Below are 20,994 nucleotides of genomic sequence, written 5' to 3'. Positions count from 1 at the left end.
TTCGGTAACCAAAGGCAACGCTGTTTACGACCCACTTCCCTCTGGAAGCAGCTGTGGTCATGTGGTCGGAGAAAGTCAAATAAAGAAGGAGGAGTACAATCTTTTTCAACTGTTTTACGAACGTCTTTTTCAACTGTTTTACGAACCTCATTTTGAACTCGTTTACGACTTTTTCTGTGAAGTGTTTACGACCTTTTCTTTGGAACTGTTCTGTAACCAAAGGCAATGCTGTTTACGACCCACTTCCCTCTGGAAGCAGCTGTGGTCATGTGGTCGGAGAAAGTCAAATAAAGAAGGAGGAGTACAATCTTTTTCAACTGTTTTACGAACGTCTTTTTGAACTGTTTTACGAACCTCATTTTGAACTCGTCAACGACTTTTTCTGTGAAGTGTTTACGACCTTTTCTTTGGAACTGTTCGGTAACCAAAGGCAACGCTGTTTACGACCCACTTCCCTCTGGAAGCAGCTGTTGTATTGTGGTCGGAGAAAGTCAAATAAAGAAGGAGGAGTACAATCTTTTTCAACTGTTTTCCGAACGTTTTTTTGGACTGTTTTACGAACCTCATTTTGAACTCGTTAACGACTTTTTCTGTGAAGTGTTTACGACCTTTTCTTTGGAACTGTTCGGTAACCAAAGGCAACGCTGTTTACGACCCACTTCCCTCTGGAGCAGCTGTTGTATTGTGGTCGGAGAAAGTCAAATAAAGAAGGAGGAGTACAATCTTTTTTAACTGTTTTACGAACCTCATTTTGAACTCGTTTACGACCTTTTCTGTGAAGTGTTTACGACCTTTTCTTTTGAACTGTTCTGTAACCAAAGGCAACGCTGTTTACGACCCACTTCCCTCTGGAAGCAGCTGTGGTCATGTGGTCGGAGAAAGTCAAATAAAGAAGGAGGAGTACAATCTTTTTCAACTGTTTTACGAACGTCTTTTTGAACTGTTTTACGAACCTCATTTTGAACTCGTTAACGACTTTTTCTGTGAAGTGTTTGCGACCTTTTCTTTGGAACTGTTCGGTAACCAAAGGCAACGCTGTTTACGACCCACTTCCCTCTGGAAGCAGCTGTGGTCATGTGGTCGGAGAAAGTCAAATAAAGACGGAGGAGTACAATCTTTTCAAACTGTTTTACGAACGTCTTTTTGAACTGTTTTACGAACCTCATTTTGAACTCGTTTACGACTTTTTCTGTGAAGTGTTTACGACCTTTTCTTTTGAACTGTTCTGTAACCAAAGGCAACGCTGTTTACGACCCACTTCCCTCTGGAAGCAGCTGTGGTATTGTGGTCGGAGAAAGTCAAATAAAGAAGGAGTACAATCTTTTTCAACTGTTTTACGAACGTCTTTTTGAACTGTTTTACGAACCTCATTTTGAATTAGTTTACGACCTTTTCTGTGAAGTGTTTACGACCTTTTCTTTGGAACTGTTCGGTAACCAAAGGCAACGCTGTTTACGACCCACTTCCCTCTGGAAGCAGCTGTGGTATTGTGGTCGGAGAAAGTCAAATAAAGAAGGAGGAGTACAATCTTTTTCAACTGTTTTACGAACGTCTTTTTGAACTGTTTTACGAACCTCTTTTTTGAACTCGTTTACGACCTTTTCTGTGAAGTGTTTACGACCTTTTCTTTGGAACTGTTCGGTAACCAAAGGCAATGCTGTTTACGACCCACTTCCCTCTGGAAGCAGCTGTGGTATTGTGGTCGGAGAAAGTCAAATAAAGAAGGAGGAGTACAATCTTTTTCAACTGTTTTACGAACGTCTTTTTGAACTGTTTTACGAACCTCATTTTGAATTAGTTTACGACCTTTTCTGTGAAGTGTTTACGACCTTTTCTTTGGAACTGTTCGGTAACCAAAGGCAACGCTGTTTACGACCCACTTCCCTCTGGAAGCAGCTGTGGTATTGTGGTCGGAGAAAGTCAAATAAAGAAGGAGGAGTACAATCTTTTTCAACTATTTTACGAACGTCTTTTTGAACTGTTTTACGAACCTCTTTTTTGAACTCGTTTACGACCTTTTCTGTGAAGTGTTTACGACCTTTTCTTTGGAACTGTTCGGTAACCAAAGGCAATGCTGTTTACGACCCACTTCCCTCTGGAAGCAGCTGTGGTATTGTGGTCGGAGAAAGTCAAATAAAGAAGGAGTACAATCTTTTTCAACTGTTTTACGAACGTCTTTTTGAACTGTTTTACGAACCTCATTTTGAACTCGTTAACGACTTTTTCTGTGAAGTGTTTACGACCTTTTCTTTTGAACTGTTCTGTAACCAAAGGCAACGCTGTTTACGACCCACTTCCCTCTGGAAGCAGCTGTGGTATTGTGGTCGGAGAAAGTCAAATAAAGAAGGAGGAGTACAATCTTTTTCAACTGTTTTACGAACGTCTTTTTGAACTGTTTTACGAACCTCATTTTGAATTCGTCTACGACCTTTTCTGTGAAGTGTTTACGACCTTTTCTTTTGAACTGTTCTGTAACCAAAGGCAACGCTGTTTACGACCCACTTCCCTCTGGAAGCAGCTGTGGTCATGTGGTCGGAGAAAGTCAAATAAAGAAGGAGGAGTACAATCTTTTTCAACTGTTTTACGAACGTCTTTTTGAACTGTTTTTTACGAACCTCATTTTGAACTCGTTTACGACCTTTTCTGTGAAGTGTTTACGACCTTTTCTTTTGAATTGTTCTGTAACCAAAGGCAACGCTGTTTACGACCCACTTCCCTCTGGAAGCAGCTGTGGTCATGTGGTCGGAGAAAGTCAAATAAAGAAGGAGGAGTACAATCTCTTTCAACTGTTTTACGAACGTCTTTTTGAACTGTTTTACGAACCTCATTTTGAACTCGTCAACGACTTTTTCTGTGAAGTGTTTGCGACCTTTTCTTTTGAACTGTTCTGTAACCAAAGGCAACGCTGTTTACGACCCACTTCCCTCTGGAAGCAGCTGTGGTCATGTGGTCCGAGAAAGTCAAATAAAGAAAGAGGAGTACAATCTTTTTAAACTGTTTTACAAATATCTTTTTGAACTGTTTTACGAACCTCATTTTGAACTCGTTAACGACTTTTTCTGTGAAGTGTTTACGACCTTTTCTTTTGAATTGTTCTGTAACCAAAGGCAACGCTGTTTACGACCCACTTCCCTCTAGAAGCAGCTGTGGTCATGTGGTCGGAGAAAGTCAAATAAAGAAGGAGTACAATCTTTTTCAACTGTTTTACGAACGTCTTTTTGAACTGTTTTACGAACCTCATTTTGAACTCGTTAACGACTTTTTCTGTGAAGTGTTTACGACCTTTTCTTTTGGACTGTAACCAAAGGCAACGCTGTTTACGACCCACTTCCCTCTGGAAGCAGCTGTGGTCATGTGGTCGGAGAAAGTCAAATAAAGAAGGAGGAGTACAATCTTTTTCAACTGTTTTACGAACGTCTTTTTGAACTGTTTTACGAACCTCTTTTTTGAACTCGTTTACGACCTTTTCTGTGAAGTGTTTACGACCTTTTCTTTGGAACTGTTCGGTAACCAAAGGCAACGCTGTTTACGACCCACTTCCCTCTGGAAGCAGCTGTGGTCATGTGGTCGGAGAAAGTCAAATAAAGAAGGAGGAGTACAATCTTTTTCAACTGTTTTACGAACGTCTTTTTGAACTGTTTTACGAACCTCATTTTGAACTCGTTTACGACTTTTTCTGTGAAGTGTTTACGACCTTTTCTTTGGAACTGTTCGGTAACCAAAGGCAACGCTGTTTACGACCCACTTCTCTCTGGAAGCAGCTGTGGTATTGTGGTCGGAGAAAGTCAAATAAAGAAGGAGTTCAATCTTTTTGAACTGTTTTACGAACGTCTTTTTGAACTGTTTTACGAACCTCATTTTGAACTCGTCAACGACTTTTTCTGTGAAGTGTTTACGACCTTTTCTTTTGAACTGTTCTGTAACCAAAGGCAACGCTGTTTACGACCCACTTCCCTCTGGAAGCAGCTGTGGTCATGTGGTCGGAGAAAGTCAAATAAAGAATGAGGAGTACAATCTTTTTCAGCTGTTTTACGAACGTCTTTTTGAACTGTTTTACGAACCTCTTTTTTGAACTCGTTTACGACCTTTTCTGTGAAGTGTTTACGACCTTTTCTTTGGAACTGTTCGGTAACCAAAGGCAACGCTGTTTACGACCCACTTCCCTCTGGAAGCAGCTGTGGTATTGTGGTCGGAGAAAGTCAAATAAAGAAGGAGTTCAATCTTTTTGAACTGTTTTACGAACGTCTTTTTGAACTGTTTTACGAACCTCATTTTGAACTCGTCAACGACTTTTTCTGTGAAGTGTTTACGACCTTTTCTTTTGAACTGTTCTGTAACCAAAGGCAACGCTGTTTACGACCCACTTCCCTTTGGAAGCAGCTGTGGTATTGTGGTCGGAGAAAGTCAAATAAAGAAGGAGGAGTACAATCTTTTTCAACTGTTTTACGAACGTCTTTTTGAACTGTTTTACGAACCTCATTTTGAACTCGTTTATGACTTTTTCTGTGAAGTGTTTACGACCTTTTCTTTGGAACTGTTCGGTAACAAAAGGCAACGCTGTTTACGACCCACTTCCCTCTGGAAGCAGCTGTGGTATTGTGGTCGGAGAAAGTCAAATAAAGAAGGAGGAGTACAATCTTTTTCAACTGTTTTACGAACGTCTTTTTGAACTGTTTTTTACGAACCTCATTTTGAACTCGTTTACGACCTTTTCTGTGAAGTGTTTACGACCTTTTCTTTGGAACTGTTCGGTAACCAAAGGCAACGCTGTTTACGACCCACTTCCCTCTGGAAGCAGCTGTGGTCATGTGGTCGGAGAAAGTCAAATAAAGACGGAGGAGTACAATCTTTTTCAACTGTTTTACGAATGTCTTTTTGAACTGTTTTACGAACCTCTTTTTTTAACTCGTTTACGACCTTTTCTGTGAAGTGTTTACGACCTTTTCTTTGGAACTGTTCGGTAACCAAAGGCAACGCTGTTTACGACCCACTTCCCTCTGGAAGCAGCTGTGGTCATGTGGTCGAAGAAAGTCAAATAAAGAAGGAGGAGTACAATCTTTCGCAAGAACGTGCTGGAGATTGTACAAGAGTACAGTGTCCCGGCGTCTCTCCTCAATTGAGACCAAATTGAATTCTGTCTCTGTTTGATTCCTTGCTTCTCGTCTTGTTTAATAGATGTCGTCACTGTTTGAACCTGACACTATTCATAGAAATAACTCCAAAATTGAACCCAACACTAGCAACTCATAAATTGGGTTATCAACAATAACCCGATATTTTTTATATAAAATGATGTGACGGGCCTTGAGTTTGACGCCTGTGCTCTAGAGACTTCTTTTTCCCGAAAACATGTGCACCGACTCTGCTGGGAATTTGGTGAAAATTAAAAAACTTTTCACATTTGGGGCACTACGAGATGTTGCACTACGGCGTGAGACACGATAACCCGTTTACCAAGTCACTTCGCAGGGACGACAGGAACCAACAAGGACTGTTCAAATGCTGGCTGCTGGTGGTGAAAAACGTGGAGAAGACTTCAAATACCTGTGGAGGCGACAACACTGACTGCGCTCGTTCGGGAGGCCTGGAGCGTCCCGTAGAAGTAGGCTACATAGTCGGAGCCGGGCCGGAGCCCGGAGACCCGCTGCGACGTGGCGTCGCGGGACAGGTTGTACTCCTGGGGCTGCGTCAGCCAACCCGAGTCTATAATCTCCAGCACAAAACCGTCAAAGTGTCCCCGGGAGTCGTCCCAGGCGACCAAAAAGCTCTCCGAGGTCACGTTGGACACGTAAAGACGGCCGAGCGCCGGCTGATACGCTGGTGGGGGAGAAACCATCGTTAGACGCTTGGATCAGGCGTGCGCATGCACCGGTTTTAGGATCCAGCTCGGGTTGTTGCAAGCTTAGAGGAAAGTCTCTTTCAGGCATCCGTCATTTGGAAGAATGTTAGCATGCACTTTTGTGCTATTTGACCTTGATTCAGAGCCGAGTCGTTTGCCCTTTCGGAGCCTTCAAGACCTCCTGGGGCAAGCGACGCCTCAAGGTGAAGGAGGTATGACGTGGTCGTCTTGTCTCTACAGGCACAGTCACTCATTTGCTTTTGCCATCATCACAAACACGGGCAGAAGGGGTGGGCGGGGCTTCATGCAGTTCAACCAAAAGGCTCAATTTTGGAAACCAAAAAACGGTGGAGAGATGGCGGCTTCACAGAGGAGGCGGCCGCCATCGCCGTGGCTTCCCGAAAAGCGCCGCGACGTTAAGTTTCGTGCATGCGGCGGCAAAAGGCGTGGCGGAGTAAAGGCGTCGGGGTGAGAAGAAAGTAAGGAGGGTGAACAACAACAAAGGCGAACGTTTTGTTTTCACGGAGCAAATTGTTCATTTCTGATTGGAGTTTTTGAGAAATGCAAAGTGAAATTTGTCAGATTTAGCAAGTAAATGATAAATAAAAAGAGAATACAACAAATCCTTCTCAACTTATATTCAATTGAATAGACTGCAAAGACAAGATATTTCATGTTCACACTGGTAAACGTGAGGGACTTTTTGCCGATATCCGATATTATCCAACTCTTTAATTACAGATACCGATATCAACCGATATATACAGTCGTGGAATTAACACATTATTATGCCTAATTTGGACAACCAGGTATGGTGAAGATAAGGTCCTTTTTTTTTTAATTTAATAAAATAAAATAAGATAAATCCATTAAAAACATTTTCTTGAATAAAAAAGAAAGTACCGTATTTTTCGGACTATAAGTCGCAGTTTTTTTCATAGTTTGGCCGGGGGTGAGACTTATACTCAGGAGCGACTTATGTGCATACTTGCCAACCCTCCCGGATTAACCGGGAGACTCCCGAAATTCAGCGCCTCTCCCGAAAACCTCCCGGGACAAATTTTCTCCCGAAAATCTCCCGAAATTCAGGCGGAGCTGGAGGCCACGCCCCCTCCAGCTCCATGCGGACCTGAGTGACGTGTTGACAGCCTGTTCACACGTCCGCTTTCCCACAATATAAACAGCTAATGATCGAGGGCGAGTTCTTGGTTTCTTATGTGGGTTTATTGTTAGGCAGTTTCCTCCCAGCGCGGTAACAACACACAGCAACAGCAGTCAAGTTTTCGTCTACCGTAAAGCAGTTCGTCTGCCGTAAACAGCAATGTTGTGACACTTTTAAACAGGACAATACTGCCATCTACTGTACATGCATATGTGACCCACCCATAATGTGTCACATTTTTGTGTTGATTGATTTATTTTATTTTGTGGTTTGAATTCGTTTTTGGAGCTGTCATTACACATTTATCAGTATTCACATTGGTCAGTAGGGGGCAGTAGGGCGTTTCTTCCCAATTGAATGCTATCACCTGCAGACCGGAAGCGTCTTGTCATTCTGATGAGAGCGACCAGTCTGTGAACAATTGAAACGCTTTTTCCTCCTGTATAACAGGTTAGTTTTGGTGAATCAACTCACTGAATAATATCCATGTGATCTTTATAAGTTTAAGTACACATTCTGATGGTTGAGCCTAACTCTAAAGTGTTTGTGAGTTGTAGTTTGTATTTGTGAATGAATCCAGTGCACAGCTGCAGTAATCAATACAAAAAGGCGACGTGAGTGCGCAATGTTTATATAGGAACTTCTGATCCTAATTCAGACTCCCAAATTAGAGCTCCCGTTTTCTTATTGATTTTATAATGTATATTTGTACAATGTGTGTGTTCTGAAATAGTGACAGAGAATAGAACAAGGATGGACAATTCAACCCTTAACTCAACAATGAGTAGATGAGTGTTATGTGTGTGTATATGTGTAAATAAATGAACACTGAAATTCAAGTATTTCTTTTATTTATATATATATATATATATATATATATATATATATATATATATATATATATATATATATATATATATATATATATATATATATATATATATATATAGCTAGAATTCACTGAAAGTCAAGTATTTCTTATATATATATATCTTAACCACGCCACCAACCACACCCCCAGCCCCCACCTCCCGAAATCGGAGGTCTCAAGGTTGGCAAGTATGCTTATGTGTGAAATGATTAACACACTAGCGTAAAATATCAAATATTATTTATCTCATTCACGTAAGAGACTAGACCAGGGGTCGGCAACCCGCGGCTCTAGAGCCGTATGCGGCTCTTTAGCGCCGCCCTAGTGGCTCTCTGGAGCTTTTTCAAAAATGTATGAAAAGTTGAGGGGACATTTTTTTAAATTTTTTTTTTTAATATGGTTTCTGTAGGAGGACAAACATGACACAAATCTCCCTAATTGTTATAAAGCACACTGTTTATATTAAACATGCTTCACTGATTCCAGTATTTGGCGAGCGCCGTTTTGTCCTACTAATTTTGGCGGTCCTTGAACTCACCGCAGTTTGTTTACATCAGGGGTGCTCACACATTTTCTGCAGGCGAGCTACTTTTCAATTGATCAAGTCGTGGGGATCTACCTCATTCATATATATAATTTATATTTACTTATTTATGAAATATATGTTTTTGTTAACAAGTTAAAGGTGTTTAATGATAATACAAGCATGTTTAACACATATAGTTAATATGGTTAATAAATGAAAGGTGTTTAATGATAATACAAGTATGTTTAATACATATAGTTAATATTGTTAATAAGTTAAAGGTGTTTAATGATAATACAAGAATGTTTAATACATATAGTTAATATTGTTAACAAGTTAAAGGTGTTTAAAGATAACACAAGCATGTTTAACACATATAGTTAATATTGTTAACAAGTTAAAGGTGTTTAAAGATAACACAAGTATGTTTAATACATATAGTTAATATTGTTAACAAGTTAAAGGTGTTTAAAGATAATACAAGTATGTTTAATACATATAGTTAATATTGTTAACAAGTTAAAGGTGTTTAATGATAATACAAGCATGTTTAACACACAGTTAATATTGTTAACAAGTTAAAGGTGTTTAAAGATAATACAAGCATGTTTAACACATATAGTTAATATTGTTAATAAGTTAAAGGTGTTTAAAGATAATACAAGCATGTTTAACACATATAGTTAATATTGTTAATAAGTTAAAGGTGTTTAATGATAATACAAGCATGTTTAACACATGTAGTTAATATTGTTAATAAATTAAAGGTGTTTAAAGATAATACAAGCATGTTTAACACATATAGTTAATATGGTTAATAAATGAAAGGTGTTTAATGATAATACAAGTATGTTTAATACATATAGTTAATATTGTTAATAAGTTAAAGGTGTTTAATGATAATACAAGAATGTTTAATACATATAGTTAATATTGTTAACAAGTTAAAGGTGTTTAAAGATAATACAAGCATGTTTAACACATATAGTTAATATTGTTAACAAGTTAAAGGTGTTTAAAGATAACACAAGTATGTTTAATACATATAGTTAATATTGTTAACAAGTTAAAGGTGTTTAAAGATAATACAAGTATGTTTAATACATATAGTTAATATTGTTAACAAGTTAAAGGTGTTTAATGATAATACAAGCATGTTTAACACACAGTTAATATTGTTAACAAGTTAAAGGTGTTTAAAGATAATACAAGCATGTTTAACACATATAGTTAATATTGTTAATAAGTTAAAGGTGTTTAAAGATAATACAAGCATGTTTAACACATATAGTTAATATTGTTAATAAGTTAAAGGTGTTTAATGATAATACAAGCATGTTTAACACATGTAGTTAATATTGTTAATAAATTAAAGGTGTTTAAAGATAATACAAGCATGTTTAACACATATAGTTAATATTGTTAATAAGTTAAAGGTGTTTAAAGATAATACAAGCATGTTTAACACATATAGTTAATATTGTTAACAAGTTAAAGGTGTTTAAAGATAATACAAGCATGTTTAACACATATAGTTAATATTGTTAATAAGTTAAAGGCGTTTAAAGATAATACAAGCATGTTTAACACATATAGATTCCTTTCTTTCACGAAGACAAGAATATAAGTTGGTGTATTACCTGATTCTGATGACTTGCATTGATTGGAATCAGACAGTAGTGCTGATAATGTCCGCATTTTCGAATGGAGGAGAAAAAAAGTCCTCCTTTCTGTCCAATACCACATGAAAGTGGTTGGTTTTTGGCATCTTATTTGTCCAGCTTCCGTACTCCTTTGTATACACTTTACAAGAAATACATTGTCGGCAAACTCCGTAGCTTGCTAGCTTGTGCACGCCAGCTTTCTGAGACTCTTGTTTTGTTAGCGCAACTGTGCAACTGTGCAGTCGGTCTTTGGAGTTTTGACGACAGGTACGGCGCCAGAGTCTGTTGAAATAAAGTGTTTCTCGCCTTCCAGTCGGTCATTTTAATGAGCTGGCAGCAGCCAGCGTCATCTCAGAAGACCCTCGGGTGCCGTGAATGTCAATCAAGTGACGAAAGTGACGTCATAGTGAAGATTTATGATCGCTCATTTTTAGGACTATTTTTTTAATGCCTGGCTGGTGATCGACTGACACACCCTCCGCGATCGACCGGTAGCTCGCGATCGACGTAATGAGCACCCCATGTATAACTTTCTGCGACTTTCTAGGACGTGTTTTATGCCACTTCTTTTTCTGTCTCATTTTGTCCACCGCACTTTTAACGTTGTGCATGAATGCACAAAGGTGAGTTTTGTTGATGTTATTGACCTGTGTGGAGTGCTAATCAGACATATTTGGTCACTGCATGACTGCAAGCTAATCGATGCTAACATGCTATTTAGGCTAGCTATATGTACATATTGCATCATTATGCCTCATTTGTAGCTATATTTGAGCTCATTTAGTTTCCTTTAAGTAATCGTATTTCAATTTATATCTCATGACACACTATCTGTATGTAATATGGCTTTTTAATTTTTTGCGGCTCCAGACAGATTTGTTTTTGTATTTTTGGTCCAATTTGGCTCTTTCAACATTTTGGGTTGCCGACCCCTGGACTAGACGTGTAAGATTTCATGGGATTTAGCGATTAGGAGTGACAGATTGTTTGGTAAACGTATAGCATGTTCTATATGTTATAGTTATTTGAATGACTCTTACCATAATATGTTACGTTAACATACCAGTTGGTTATTTATGCCTCATATAACGTACACTTATTCAGCCTGTTGTTCACTATTCTTGATTTATTTTAGATTGCCTTTCAAATGTCTATTCTTGCTGTTGGCTTTTATCAAATACATTTCCCCAAAAAATGCGACTTATACTCCAGTGCGACTTATATATATGTTTTTTCCCATTTTTATTATGCATTTTCGGCAGGTGCGACTTATACTCCGGTGCGACTTATACTCCAAAAAAATACGGTAAAACAATATAAAAACAGCTACATAGAAACTAGTAATTAATGAAAATGAGTAAAATTAAGTGTTAAAGGTTAGTACTATTAGTGGACCAATCATGTGTGCTTACGGACTGTATCCCTTGCAGACTGTATTGATATATATTGATATATAATGTAGGAACCTACCAGAATATTAATGACAGAAAGAAACAACCCTTTTGTGTGAATGAGTGTGAATGGGAGAGGGAGGTTTTTTGGGTTGATGCACTAATTGTAAGTGTATCTTGTGTTTTTTATGTTGATTTAATAATTTAAAAAAATAAATTAAAAATGTTTTAAAAAACGATACTGATAAAAAAAAAACGATATCGATATTTTCCGATATTACATTTTAAAGCATTTATCGGCCTGCCGATATAATCGGACATCTCTAGTAAACGTTGCTATTTTTTTGCAAAATATTAGCTCATTTGGAATTTGATGCCTCCCGACATGTTTCAAAAAAAAGCTGACACGAGTGGCAAAAAAGACCTGAGGAAGTTGAGGAATGCTCATGAAACACTTACAGGTAAAAGCCAGTAAATTAGAATATTTTGAAAAACTTGATTTATTTCAGTAATTGCATTCAAAAGGTGTAACTTGTACATTATATTTATTCATTGCACACAGACTGATGCATTCAAATGTTTATTTCATTTAATTTTGATGATTTGAAGTGGCAACAAATGAAAATCCAAAATTCCGTGTGTCACAAAATTAGAATATTACTTAAGGCTAATACAAAAAAAGGGATTTTTAGAAATGTTGGCCAACTGAAAAGTATGAAAATGAAAAATATGAGCATGTACAATACTCAATACTTGGTTGGAGCTCCTTTTGCCTCAATTACTGCGTTAATGCGGCGTGGCATGGAGTCCATGAGTTTCTGGCACTGCTCAGGTGTTATGAGAGCCCAGGTTGCTCTGATAGTGGCCTTCAACTCTTCTGCGTTTTTGGGTCTGGCATTCTGCATCTTCCTTTTCACAATACCCCACAGATTTTCTATGGGGCTAAGGTCAGGGGAGTTGGCGGGCCAATTTAGAACAGAAATACCATGGTCCGTAAACCAGGCACGGGTAGGTTTTGCGCTGTGTGCAGGCGCCAAGTCCTGTTGGAACTTGAAATCTCCATCTCCATAGAGCAGGTCAGCAGCAGGAAGCATGAAGTGCTCTAAAACTTGCTGGTAGACGGCTGCGTTGACCCTGGATCTCAGGAAACAGAGTGGACCGACACCAGCAGATGACATGGCACCCCAAACCATCACCCAACCATGCAAATTTTGCATTTCCTTTGGAAATCGAGGTCCCAGAGTCTGGAGGAAGACAGGAGAGGCACAGGATCCACGTTGCCTGAAGTCTAGTGTAAAGTTTCCATCATCAGTGATGGTTTGGGGTTCCATGTCATCTGCTGGTGTCGGTCCACTCTGTTTCCTGAGATCCAGGGTCAACGCAGCCGTCTACCAGCAAGTTTTAGAGCACTTCATGCTTCCTGCTGCTGACCTGCTCTATGGAGATGGAGATTTCAAGTTCCAACAGGACTTGGCGCCTGCACACAGCGCAAAACCTACCCGTGCCTGGTTTACGGACCATGGTATTTCTGTTCTAAATTGGCCCGCCAACTCCCCTGACCTTAGCCCCATAGAAAATCTGTGGGGTATTGTGAAAAGGAAGATGCAGAATGCCAGACCCAAAAACGCAGAAGAGTTGAAGGCCACTATCAGAGCAACCTGGGCTCTCATAACACCTGAGCAGTGCCAGAAACTCATGGACTCCATGCCACGCCGCATTAACGCAGTAATTGAGGCAAAAGGAGCTCCAACCAAGTATTGAGTATTGTACATGCTCATATTTTTCATTTTCATACTTTTCAGTTGGCCAACATTTCTAAAAATCCCTTTTTTGTATTAGCCTTAAGTAATATTCTAATTTTGTGACACACGGAATTTTGGATTTTCATTTGTTGCCACTTCAAATCATCAAAATTAAATGAAATAAACATTTGAATGCATCAGTCTGTGTGCAATGAATAAATATAATGTACAAGTTACACCTTTTGAATGCAATTACTGAAATAAATCAAGTTTTTCAAAATATTCTAATTTACTGGCTTTTACCTGTATTTGGAACATCCCACAGGTGAACAGGCCATACTTGCCAACCTTGAGACCTCCCGAATGTGGGAGGAGGGCGGGGTTTGGTGGTAGCGGGGGTGTATATTGTAGCATCCCGGAAGAGTTAGTGCTGCAAGGGGTTCTGGGTATTTGTTCTGTTGTGTTACGGTGCGGATGTTCTCCCGAAATGTGTTTGTCATTCTTGTTTGGTGTGGGTTCACAGTGTGGCGCATATTTGTAACAGTGTTAAACTTGTTTATACGGCCACCCTCAGTGTGACCTGTATGGCTGTTGACCAAGTATGCCTTGCATTCACTTGTGTGTGTGTGTGTATAAGTCGCATATATTATGTGACTGGGCCGGCACGCTGATTGTATGGCGGAAAGGCACACGCACCCAATATTGTTGTATGGGTGGAAATCGGGAGAAATTCGGGAGAATGGTTGCCCCGGGAGATGTTCGGGAGGGGCACTGAAATTCGGGAGTATGGAACAGGCTAATTGGAACAGGTGGGTGCCATGATTGGGTATAAAAGCAGCTTCCGTGAAATGCTCAGTCATTCACAAACAAGGATGGGGCGAGGGTCACCACTTTGTCAACAAATTGTTTAAGAACAACATTTCTCAACCAGCTATTGCAAGGAATTTAGGGATTTCACCATCTAAGGTCCGTAATATCAACAAAAGGTTCAGAGAATCGGGAGAAATCACTGCATGTAAGCGGCAAGGCTGAAAACCAACATTGAATGCCCAGACCTTGGACCCCTCAGGCGGTACTGCATCAAAAAGCAACAAGTGTGTAAAGGATATCACCACATGCGCTCAGGAACACTTCAGAAAACCACTGTCAGTAACTACTAGTTGGTCGCTACATCTGTAAGTGCAAGTTAAAACTCTACAATGCAAAGCCACAGCCATTTATCAACAACACCCAGAAACGCTTCGTTGGGCCCTGAGCTCGTCTAAGATGGACTGATGCAAAGTGGAAAAGAGTTTGTTGTTTTTGGAAACTGTGGACCAAAGAGGAAAAGAACCAGCCGGATTGTTCTAGGCGTAAAGTGTAAAAGGCAGCATGTGTGATGGTATGGGGGTGTACTAGTGCCCAAGGCATGGGTAACTTACACATCTGTGAAGGCGCCATTAATGCTGAAAGGTACATACAGGTTTTGGAGCAACATATGCTGCCATCCAAGCACCATTATCATGGACGCCCCTGCTTATTTCAGCAAGACGATGCCAAGCTTTGTGTTACAACAGCGTGGCTTCGTAGTAAAAGAGTGCGGGTACTAGACTGGCCTGCCTGTAGTCCAGACCTGTCTCCCATTGAAAATGTTGAAGGCTAAAATATGAGAAGGGAGACTGTTGAACAACTTAAGATGTACGTCAAGCAAGAATGGGAAAGAATTCCACTTCAAAAATGTGTCTCCTCAGTTCCCAAACCTTTACTGAGTGTTGTTAAAAGGAAAGGCCATGTAACACAGTGGTAAAAATGCCCCTGTGACAACTTTTTTGCAATGTGTTGCTGCCATTAAATTCTAAGTTCATGATTATTTGACAAAAAAACTGAAGTTTCTCAGTTTAAACATGAAATATATTGTCTTTGCAGTCTATTCAATTGAATATAAGTTGAAAATGATTTGTTGTATTCTCTTTTTATTTACCATTTACACAACGTGACAACTTCACTGCTTTTGGGTTTTGTATAATAGTCATTTGTTTCTTTAATTAGCCTAAAATGGCAAACAAACAACAACAAACATGCTTTATCAGTATCGTGCAGCATCATGCTTCATGGAAAAGCTGTGCACTACAGAACGCGCTGACTTTTGGATTAAAACCGGCACACATTTTTTTATATTTAATTAATTAATTAATTTAATTTAATTAAGTTATATATTGTGCTCCTTTGTTGCTAAACAATTTGAATTTATTATTATTAATATTATTTCATCTAATTTTCATTATCAAATGGTTAAAGCGGGTCTAAAAATGTTCACAGGGGCTGCAGTATTCACTTGGGCCGCCAGATGGCAGTAGAATGTTGAACGCCCGAAAATGTATTTTGTGGCAATTGCAACTTTAACCGCAGCGCCCGTTGCTGTGGAGAGTGACGCTTTCCATCATTTTCAGCAGACTGCATAGCAAATTAGTTAACATCTCCTCTTGGAATTATGGCCATATGAATCCCTTCCCTACTGCATATATTTATTTTTTTGTTGTCTTAAATGTTTTAAAGATACAATGTGATGCGGAGGTGTACTTGTAACAATTTTCCAGACAAATGCTACTATTTACAATCATGGTGATGACAGAAAATAATTGAGAAGCACTGACATAAACTAATGCAATCTATAATGTTTTGCATCTGTCCACCAGATGGCGCTACTTTATTTTGCCTATCCTTCACAATAGACAAAAATACTGATGTTCTTTTTTAAATCGTAAATAAAGGCTAGCAAAAGTCAGCTCTATTCCTCCTAGGTTTTAAATACCCGTTGCAAGTGTATACGTCAAGTAGTGACATTCGTAATAAAATGTAATATTTACACATTTTATTAATTTGACAGACGCATCACAATGTTAATTTTTCACTACTAATCACGGCAGACTTCATGTGAGACAACAAAGACTACTTTGGGAATATTTTTGAACCTGAATATAAGGAGGACGATCGACACGTTTTAGAAGCTGTGTGCTAAACAGATGCAGCTTTAGTGACAAACTAAGTAGCAGCGTCGCTAAGTGCCAAACAAGATATACAAATCACGAGCCTAATAACACAATCACCTACTGTACAATGTCTGCTCTCACTGGGATGTCGACTGGTGGGATGTTTATATCTTCCCGTATAGATGAAGAATTAATCAAACAAGCGTATTTTCATGTCTATCTCGCCATCTTGGACGTCAAAGATGACCGACTTCTCGACCTTCTTAACTTTCGCCAACTCCAGCTCAGAGGCGATGCAGCAGCTCACCGGCTCAATGTGACAATGTTATCTCTCTGAGATCACAAGTCTGGGCTACAGCTTTCAATACCAAAATTGTTGATACTCGGTTAATATTCAGGTGAGGAGATGGAAATAGGAGTATTGTTGGCGGCTTTTGGGTGTTTTTAGGTGTACTCCAATTAGCCGCCTCGTACTTATTGACTTAAAATGCATAAAAAAATTAAAAAATATGTGTTCTTGTCTTACATAAGGGTTTCGAATGATTCCAAAAAAGTGCAGTTTTCCTTTAAACAAGTGTTGAAAAAAGCCTCAAAAAGCAAAAGAAAAAGCATAACACTCTGACGTTTACTCAACTGAAATTTGCGGGGGGGGGGGGGGGGGGTGTTCCGGAATCGTAAGTTCCACTGTAACAGTTACCTTATCAAACAGCCGCTAAGTAGTGTTAGCATGCTAATAAGCTACACACTTGTGTTGGTTTGCATGCCAAAGCTCATACTTGCCAACCTTGAGACCTCCGATTTCAGGAGGTGGGGGGTGGGGCGTGGTCGGGGGTGGGGCGGGGGGCGTGGTTAAGATAGATATATATAAGAAATACTTGACTTTCAGTGAATTCTAGCTATATATATATATATATATATATATGTATATATATATATATATATATAAAATAAATACTTTAATTTCAGTGTTCATTTACAAACTACAACTCACAAACACTTTAGAGTTAGGCTCCACCATCAGAATGTGTACTTAAACTTATAAAGATCACATGGATATTATTCAGTGAGTTGATTCACCAAAACTAACCTGTTATACAGGAGGAAAAAGCACACAGGACGTTTCAATTGTTCACAGACTGGTCGCGCTCATCATCAGAATGACAAGACACTTCCGGTCTGCAGGTGATAGCATTCAATTGGGAAGAAACGCCCTACTGCCCCCTACTGACCAATGTGAATACTGATAAATGTGTAATGACAGCTCCAAAAACGAATTCAAACCACAAAATAAAATAAATAAATCAACACAAAAATGTGACACATTATGGGTGGGTCACATATGCATGTACAGTAGATGGCAGTATTGTCCTGTTTAAAAGTGTCACAACATTGCTGTTTACGGCAGACTAACTGCTTTACGTAGACACTGTTGTTGTGTGTTGTCAACAGGTCACTCCAGGTCCGCCTGAATTTCGGGAGTTTTTCGGGAGAGGCCCTGAATTTCGGGAGTCTCCCGGAAAATCCGGGAGGGTTGGCAAGTATGGGTTTGTATGAAAATAGACCTGATTAGACGCGCTCATCGGTAGTGCGTCTTTTAATCCCGTGCGCCTTATGATCCGGAAAATAGGTAATCCAAGAAGTGTTCATTTTGTTTTTAGAATGAAACTAAACAAGCAGCTGGCTGCAAATGAACCCCCGAGCCGCACTTTGGACAACCCCCGTGTCAAATGTTAGTGCTGATAAGAAGAAGTATGTTGGTTTTCAAGCGGAAAAGATGAAGTTGTTACATCACCGACTAACGCTAATTCACACACCTTTGTTGTTGTTCCGGAAAAAGGAGCGAGCAAGCAGAGCAGCCGGACGCCGTACGGTACCTGTGAGCGCTTCGGCGTACACGGGCTCCAGGAAGGAGCCCTGGTAGAGCCCGTACAGGCCCACCATGTAGCTGGTGTTGGCGTTCAGGCCCCACAGGCCCAGGCTGAGGGCGCCCCCCGACACGGTGAGGTTCTGGCTCTCCGCCATATTGTCCAGGTTTGTTATCTCTACCACGAAGCTGTCAAAGTCGGCGCCGGCCGAGGGGCTCCAGGACGCCGTGAAGCCGTCCCACGTTACGTCGGAAAAGGTGAGCTCGCCCACTGTGGGCTTGAGAGCCTCTGCCGGGTCAAAAAACGGCGTCAGTGGTGCCAGAGCACACGGGATTCTTCTGTAGAATCCCTTCCTGACCAGCAGGGGGCAGCACACAAAAAAGAAGTCCACCTTAAAAGTGACAAAGAAGGTGTCATCTCCAAGTACCTGTTGTGGCGAACGCTTTCACAGTAAAGGAAGTGATGTTCCCCGCCAACATTCCTCGCAACGTTACTTCATAGCACGTGGAGGGGGTCAAGCCCCCTATTTCCACGCTCCTCTCACTTCCTGTGAGCGTGGTCACATGGTTCGGCGTCGACGGAGCGGCGAGCTCCACCGAGAAGCCCCGGTAAGGCTCGTCCGGCACCGACCAGGCCAGGCTAACGCCCGTGGGGGTGACATTTCGGACCTCGAGGCGCCCCGAGGACGTGGCGTTGCCCGGCGTTTGGACGTCGGGGGAAGACGACGGGGCGAGCACGTCCGGTGTGGCAGCTACTGTGAAGTAAAGAGCGTTAAAGAAGGCCTTTTTGTCGCTGGGCTGAAGTGGAAGAGGACCTGCGAGGAAGCACTGGACAGGTTAGACAATACAAGCAGACTTGAGACTGCGCTTGCTTGTTCAAAGTTAGGCAATTAATATTCTACGTAAAAAGAAAAGTCCAGGTACAACTGTTTTTATTGAACAAAGCCATAACTAGACACGTGTTTCCTCCTGTTGATGCAATTTTTTTCCCCAAGGCCTTCCACACTTACCTTTTCAAAACCCTTTGAAATTGTTGGCTTTTCAGGGTCTGAAACGCTGTTATTTTTTTTGAATAAGAAATGTTTTCAAACAAAAAGAACATCTCCTTCGAATTGATTTAATTCTTTCTATTGCCGGTAAGCTAGCTGGCTAGCGAGCCGGAGAACTGCATCTGTAGTCTACATATTTAATTCCTACTATTTCTGTTAAGATACACAAATGAGTTGTAAAAATAATTTAGCAGTGGTGTATACAATCATTTGCTGTTTTTGTTTAATTGTTTTATTTTTAGAGACTTTCTGCCATTTTGCCGGTAAGCTAGCTTGCTAGCTAGCCAGAGAACTGCAGTCTACATATTTAATTCCTAATAATTCTATTTAGTTACACAAAAGAGTTATAAAAAGGAACTTAACAGTGGTATGAGAATTTGTGGTTTGTGTTTGATAGTTTTATTGTCTTATCTCATAAGAGTTTCTGCCATTTTGCCGGTAAGCTAGCTTGCTAGCTAGCCAGAGAACTGCAGTCTACATATTTAATTCCTAATAATTCTATTTAGTTACACAAAAGAGTTATACAAAGGAACTTAACAGTGGTATGAGAATTTGTGGTTTGTATTTGATAGTTTTGTTGTCTTATTTCATAAGAGTTTCCGCCATTTTGGCAGTAAGCTAGTTTTCTAGCTAGTCCGAGAACTGCATCTGTAGTCTACATATTTAATTCCTAATAACTCTATTAAAATACACAAATGAGTTGTAAAAATAATTTAGCAGTGGTGTATACAACCATTTGCTGTTTGTGTTTAATAGTATTATTTTTAGAGACTTTCTGCCATTTTGGCGGTAAGCTAGCTTGCTAGCTAGCCAGAGAACTGCAGTCTACATATTTAATTCCTAATAATTCTATTTAGTTACACAAAAGAGTTATGAAAAGGAACTTAACAGTGGTATGAGAATTTGTGGTTTGTGTTTAATAGTTTTGTTGTTAGAGGCATCCATTTCATAAGAGTTTCTGCCATTTTGGCGGTAAGCTAGCTTTCTCGCTAGTCAGAGAACTGCATTTGTAGTAAACTTATTTAATTCCTAATAATTTTACTTAGCTACACAAAATAGTTATAAAAAATAAATTAACAGTGGTATGAGAATTTGTAGTTTGTGTTTAATAGTTTTGTTGTTAGAGGCGTCCATCTCATTAGACTTTCTGCGATTTTGGCGGTAAGCTAGCTTGCTAGCTAGCCAGAGAATTCTAGTCTACATATTTAATTCCTAATAATTCTATTTAGTTACACAAAAGAGTTATGAAAAGGAACTTAACAGTGGTATGAGAATTTGTGGTTTGTGTTTGATAGTTTTGTTGTCTTATCTCATAAGAGTTTCCGCCATTTTGGCAGTAAGCTAGTTTTCTAGCTAGTCCGAGAACTGCATCTGTAGTCTACATATTTCATTCCTAATAACTCTATTAAGATACACAAATGAGTTGTAAAAAAAACTTAACAGTGGTATGAGAATTTGTGGTTTGTGTTTGATAGTTTTGTTGTTAGAGGCATCCATCTCATAAGAGTTTCTGCCATTTTGGCGGTAAGCTAGCTTTCTCGCTAGTCAGAGAACTGCATTTGCAGTAAACTTATTTAATTCCTAATAATTTTACTTAGCTACACAAAATAGTTATAAAAAATAAATTAACAGTGGTATGAGAATTTGTAGTTTGTGTTTAATAGTTTTGTTGTTAGAGGGATCCATCTCATTAGACTTTCTGCGATTTTGGCGGTAAGCTAGCTTGCTAGCTAGCCAGAGAACTCTAGTCTACATATTTAATTCCTAATAATTCTATTTAGTTACACAAAAGAGTTATGAAAAGGAACTTAACAGTGGTATGAGAATTTGTGGTTTGTGTTTGATAGTTTTGTTGTCTTATCTCATAAGAGTTTCTGCCATTTTGGCAGTAAGCTAGCTTTCTAGCTAGTCCGAGAA

General features: G+C 39.6%; 1 protein-coding gene across 1 annotated transcript in view; it reads right to left on the bottom strand.

Moving 5' to 3' along the window:
* The window catches only part of LOC133610271 (tenascin-like), a 225,038-nt gene that overhangs the window by 76,395 nt on the left and 127,649 nt on the right, over positions 1–20,994 (bottom strand). Inside the window, exons 12-13 of the mRNA XM_072914169.1 lie at positions 18,457–18,783; positions 18,039–18,317 (exon numbers count right to left, since the gene is read on the bottom strand). Of these exons, the coding sequence (XP_072770270.1) occupies positions 18,039–18,317; positions 18,457–18,783 (606 nt within the window). The remainder of the gene's footprint in view (positions 1–18,038; positions 18,318–18,456; positions 18,784–20,994) is intronic.

This window comes from Nerophis lumbriciformis, linkage group LG11 (assembly GCF_033978685.3).
Source record: "Nerophis lumbriciformis linkage group LG11, RoL_Nlum_v2.1, whole genome shotgun sequence".
Classification (NCBI taxonomy): domain Eukaryota; kingdom Metazoa; phylum Chordata; class Actinopteri; order Syngnathiformes; family Syngnathidae; genus Nerophis; species Nerophis lumbriciformis.
This window is presented reverse-complemented; position numbering and strand designations above follow the sequence as displayed.